General features: G+C 41.9%; 1 protein-coding gene across 1 annotated transcript; it reads left to right on the top strand.

Annotated features, from left to right (window-relative positions):
- The first annotated feature begins 453 nt into the window (after positions 1–453).
- On the top strand, positions 454–3,217 carry LOC132967186 (NADH dehydrogenase [ubiquinone] iron-sulfur protein 3, mitochondrial-like). Its single transcript, XM_061034051.1, has 3 exons — positions 454–586; positions 1,136–1,285; positions 1,453–3,217. Exons 1-3 carry the CDS (start codon positions 557–559, stop codon positions 1,660–1,662), a joined length of 390 nt encoding a protein of 129 aa, XP_060890034.1. The 5' UTR covers positions 454–556; the 3' UTR covers positions 1,663–3,217.
- The last annotated feature ends 2,791 nt before the right edge of the window (positions 3,218–6,008 follow it).

Raw genomic sequence — 6,008 nt, 5'->3', positions numbered from 1 at the left:
AAACATACGGCAACAGAATAGAAGAAGAAGAATGTATACTTCATTGATCCCGCGAGGGGAAATTCGTTTTTTACACTCTGTCTAGTAAACATGCTACACAAACATAGGCTGAAATACACACACATGCACAAATAGGATCCTATGGACATGCACTAATGGAGGGGTCTCAGAGTGAGGGGGCTGCCCACAGCGGGCTGGACTTGGTCCGTGCCGGGACTTGAACCGGCGCCCCTCCGATTCCCAACCCAAGTCCCTACAGACTGAGCTACTGCCGCCCACAACATTTAGGCTAGTCAAAGAGACTGGGCCTTAAATGGGGAGGGGCTTTAAAAAAAAAAGAAGTATGGTAGAGAAATAAATAGATAGCAGTGTTTCCTCTTTTTTAACAATTAGGGGTGGTGGCCTGGTCCCCGGCGGGGGATTGAAGGAATGTGAGTTTTGTGTGATTAGAGCTGTCGTTGTTGAATTGTCCTCTTTTCTTTATGCAGCCACCGTCAGGCCCAAGGATGCCGTCACTCACAACCAGCTGACAGCGTTTGGGGAGTATGTGTCCGAAATGATGCCCAAATACATCCAGCAGGTTCAGGTCAGTTCATCTGCTTCTTTATGAACATTATATACTAGAGTGCTTTTCACATAATATGCAGCCCTGCAAATTTCAATGTGTTGCAATATTTGTCTTTATACTCATGTTACGTGTAGTTTAGCAGAATCACAACATCAACAAAAGAGCAGAGAAGAACATACTGGAGAACAGGAAACTTAATGCAGCTGTTCAATTACGTGCGCAGAGATCGCACCAGTCATGTGCATACAGTCTGTGATTGTGCACGGATTGCAGGGAATAAACGTCACACCCTCCCACTCTCTCTTCGGATTTTTTTTATGCCGTTTATTTTTTAGAGAAAGAACAGTGGCTAGGGTCATATATATCGTGGGAAAGGAGCCACACGGCCGCCAGCTTTGAGGGCTATAGCCTCAGTACATGGGGCGCGCAACCAACCACTAGGCTACAGGCGCCCCTAAGAACTCAGAGATTTTATCATGCTGTGTTCTAACATCAGTTCACTCAAACTTCATGCAGAACAAATTGAGACCACTTGAGCTAAATGCATTTACTCATTTGGATGTGTAGGTGACCTGTTATAATGAGCTGGAGGTGATGATCCATCCTGATGGCGTTGTCCCTGTGCTGACCTTCCTGAGGGACCACACCAACGCCCAGTTCAGGAACATGATCGACCTGACGGCTGTCGACATCCCCTCACGGCAGAACCGCTTTGAGGTAGCTGTCAAACCACGGACACACAGACAGAGACTGATTCGGCTTTTATTCTTTCTACACTTTTTTTTACTTTTCTTCTAACAATATTTCTGTGCCTGTTCTGGTTCTCTTAAGATACATTTAAGTTGTCTGAATGTTGTTGATAATGTGTCTTTGTTGCTTCACAGATTGTGTACAACCTGCTGTCGCTGCGCTACAACTCCCGTATCCGTGTTAAGACGTACACAGATGAGTTAACCCCTGTGGACTCTGCTGTGCCGGTCCACATGGCTGCAAACTGGTACGAGAGGGAGCTGAGTCAGAACCTGCAGGCCCAGTCTGAAGAGTCAGCATTTATTTATTTGAATCCCACGTCAGTCTTTCTCAGTGGGGACTAAAAAAAGGGGGGGAAAAAACCTGGGTTCAAATGACTGACAACTAGAAGAAGTTTTGGATTTGTTTCAGTAGATTGTTTCATCCTGCAGCCATGAAACAGTCTGTGATGGCTGCAAAATAATGTTCAGGGGAAATGAGACAACTTCAACTCAGTCAAGTTTGTATGTATTGCACGTTTAAGACAGCGTCTGCTGGCGCACTCACACTAGGCCCAGTTGTCCCGTACCGTGCTAAAGCCAATCGCTTCGTCCAAGCATGCCAGGGGAAGTGTATCGTGCACTAGTCAAATGAACTGGACTTTAGGGGTGAAGCATGTGAGTGCGCCCTAAGAGGCAGAACCAGACTCATGATGTACAGCCGTCTGCTGAGATTGTGTTGGGATAGAGGGAGATGCAGGAAGAAGAGAAGGATAGAGACAAACAACAAAGAATACGATCTATTTATAGCTACAATGTCAGTTGATCAGTGCACCTTTTAAATTTGTTATAAAAAAACTGAATTCCTCTTTAGCGAGTCAAATAGATTAGCTGGAGTAATTGTGTGATTTTGGCGTTTCTGTGTGTTTTGCCAGGTGTGGGACATGTTCGGTGTGTTCTTCGCCAACCACCCAGACCTGAGGCGTATTCTGACCGACTACGGCTTCGAGGGTCATCCCTTCAGGAAGGACTTTCCTCTCTCGGGATACGTGGCGGTGAGTGCTGACAACAACACGTCCTGCTGCAACAGTGCAGCTTGGTCTGTTTTAATCTGCCTCATCGGTGAATTAATCATTTTGTTTCCTTCCAAAAATAAATGCAGTAGTATTGGCATGGTGTCAGTGAGACTGGCAGGATGGAAGCTGTGCCCAGACGTTTAGTCTCAACCTCTGCTGGAGCCTGTGTTTGTGTTTTTTTATTCAATTATTTATAGAGCTCATGGTAATGAAGTCAGGGCTCCCACCGGCCCTGAACACATCCTCTATAGTTCCTGCCAAGAAAGGATAATTTATCCTCAAAGTACTTTCAGTAGTACTTTAAGTGCATCTATTTCCTTGAAGGAATAAATAATTAAATTAGCCTCTTAGATCTGGTTTTAAAAATGTATCATCTGGTCAGGATCTCATAAAAGAAAAAGCTCCTTGTGGATTATTTCTTATTACATTTTTGAGGTTTTTTTTAGTCTTTGGGATGCATCAATGATAACCTCAAAAACCCTCAAACTGCTTTGAAGAGATGTAAACATGCATTCATATTGACAACTGACGCGTGTCTCCCTCCTCAGGTGCGCTATGATGACGAGGTGAAGCGCGTGGTGGCTGAGCCCGTGGAGCTGTCGCAGGAGTTCAGGAAGTTTGACCTGAACACGCCCTGGGAGGTTTTCCCGGCGCACAGGGAGCCCAAAGACGCCCCGCCCAAACTGGAGGCTGGAGAGGCTCCTGAGAAGAAATGACGTCCCTCATGATTCATCCCCACGTTCTGTCTGTCCGAGTCATTTTGGGATCCCCCGCCCCCCAACTGAACAAAGCCACCTGAATATTTATGTAAATAAAACTAAGAATAAAACAATCCTGAAAAGAGATTTTTTTGTGGTGCTGTAAGTTATCTGGTCAACTGTGTGTGTACACCTGAACTTTACCCCTCTAAATGTGACTCCACATTTCATCCCTTACCCTTACAACCTTCTAAAATCAGCTGCTGATATTTCAGCATCCTCTTTTCTGGTTTCAGCATTTCAGTGTGTCTCCTTGCTGCCTGGATTTCCTCCTGATTAGGCCCAGTCGTCATGGTTTATTTTGCCTTTGTCAGATAGGAAAGATGAAGAGAGACAGGAAAAGTTGGGAGGAGAGAGTGGTGGGCGACATGCAGCAAAAGGCTGACAACCGTCGCTGTGAAGAGGACTACAGCCTCCATACGTGGGGCATGCGACTATCGGCTCCCCGTCATCGTTTATTTTGACAAAGATTTTCTAAACTTCAGGCTAAGAAAGCTTAAAGAAAAATAGACCTAATAAAAAGAGGACAAGGGGGTGTTCAGAATTTTTCGCCATTTATTTGATCAACTGAATCATTCGATCGTTTGCTAAATTGACTGAATTATGAATCATCATTTCAATAATTACTAAGAGTCTTTAAGACCTATAAAAACTTTCTCTGTAAAGCGTACATTTGTGACACATGCTGGATAATGTCACTGAAACAGCTGAAGAGAGCACACTTGCTGTTCCCAACCCACTTTTGCCATCACTATGGACACACAAGCAGGTGTACCTATGTAATATACTGTAGGTTAATTAATCAATCCTATAGGGGTGAACTGTTGCCTGTATTATTTATTTATATCTTATAGTCACTGTTGAATATTTATAAACTAAACACAAATTACAAACTCATTCAATAAATTGATCAATCTAAAATCAACTAAAAGAAAGTGGTCATGATAGAAAGATAATTCAACATCTTGTGTTCAACTCCTACAAAGTGAAGTTTTCCCGCGCCGCGAGCCGCCTCCCCTCCTCCTCCCCTTCGCGTGAGCTATGTGAGCTGCAGACAGACAGCAGGGAGATGAGGAGCGGCCTTTAAGGTAAGCAAACTTGATGTTTCTTTTAAGAGTTTATCAGGTTTTTATGCCATGTGGTTCATCCAGTCATGTTATGACAGTGAACTCACAAAAAATGTGAAACTGATAATTTTCTGTGAAGTTGGTGAAGATAAATTGATATTTATCCACAAAGCTAACTAACGTTAGCTAACGTGCAACTCGCTAGTTAACGTTAGCTAGCGAGTTGCACTCTGGCTAAGTAAGCTGGGTAGAAAACAAGCTTTAGCAAGTTGTTCTGGTGATGGATAGTCTTATTAAACATCAGAATAACTGAACTGCAGCAAGCCACCATCAAGACTGTCATTTCAAGGTAATATTAGCAGGGTTGCCAACTTTCAGGAATTGCTTGGTGTGAGATTAGTTAGGGAGTGGTAGGATGGACACTGAAACATGATATTAAACGGTCACCTGGGCTAAATTATTAAAGACAGTAGTATTGATAAGCTCTGACATTACTGGTTCTTTTATCTGTACTTTTTTTAATGTTTTGGTGTCATTTCTCTGTGTCAGAGCTGACAGCTCAGACACAGAGAGGAGCTCCTCATACTCTTTACTGTAAGTACAATAAACCTTCAGGAGAAAAATGCCAGTGCTTTATCAATACACCTGTTCAACGAGCATAAACATGTAAATATGTAGAAAGTGATATTTCAATCTGCTCTGTCCCCAGTCATTTAACTGTTTAGCTTATTGTGCCAGTATCTTAAAATCTGACAAATACTGACTGATGTCTGTGTTCTAAATTCTTTCTAAACCTCACTCAGTATTTTGATGTTAGGAATATGATTTATTATATACAGTGGGTCCGGAAAGTATTCAGACCCCTTTACATTTTTCACTCTTTGTTTCATTGCAGCCATTTGCTAAAATCAAAAAAGTTCATTGTATTTCTCATTAATGTACACTCAGCACCCCATCTTGACAGAAAAAAAACAGAAATGTAGAAATATTTGCTAATTTATTAAAAAAGAAAAACTGAAATATCACATGGTCATAAGTATTCAGACCCTTTGCTGTGACACTCATATTTAACTCACATGCTGTCCATTTCTTCTGATCCTCCTTGAGATGGTTCTGCTCCTTCATTGGAGTCCAGCTGTGTTTAATTAAACTGATTGGACTTGATTAGGAAAGGCACACACCTGTCTATATAAGACCTTACAGCTCACAGTGCATGTCAGAGCAAATGAGAATCATGAGGTCGAAGGAACTGCCCAGGTGTGAAAAACTTGTTGCATCATTCCCAAGAAGACTCATGGCTGTACTAGCTCAGAAGGGTGCTTCTACTCGATACTGAGCAAAGGGTCTGAATACTTATGACCATGTGATATTTCAGTTTTTCTTTTTTAATAAATTTGCAAAAATTTCTACATTTCTGTTTTTTTTCTGTCAAGATGGGGTGCTGAGTGTACATTAATGAGAAATAAAATGAACTTTTTTGATTTTAGCAAATGGCTGCAATGAAACAGAGTGAAAAATGTAAAGGGGTCTGAATACTTTCCGGACCCACTGTATATAGATATATTCTTGTGTGCATAATAAAATAACGAGTGTGTGTGAGAGAAGGGTAAATACCTTGAGCTACACACTGAGGATCACAACAGGTTTCCTCCAGGTAAATCCACTGCATTTGCTACTTAAGAGATTTGATTATGAGGGTAAAAAGCCTGCATTAGTTTGTGACTAAGCTATCAATATAAAATGTATATCCTTGTATAAAGGAAACTAATAAATGTATGTTAGCTTAACTGGGTGGCTCACATATGTTAATT

This window comes from Labrus mixtus, unplaced genomic scaffold (genome assembly GCF_963584025.1).
Source record: "Labrus mixtus unplaced genomic scaffold, fLabMix1.1 SCAFFOLD_35, whole genome shotgun sequence".
NCBI classification, from domain to species: domain Eukaryota; kingdom Metazoa; phylum Chordata; class Actinopteri; order Labriformes; family Labridae; genus Labrus; species Labrus mixtus.
This window is presented reverse-complemented; position numbering and strand designations above follow the sequence as displayed.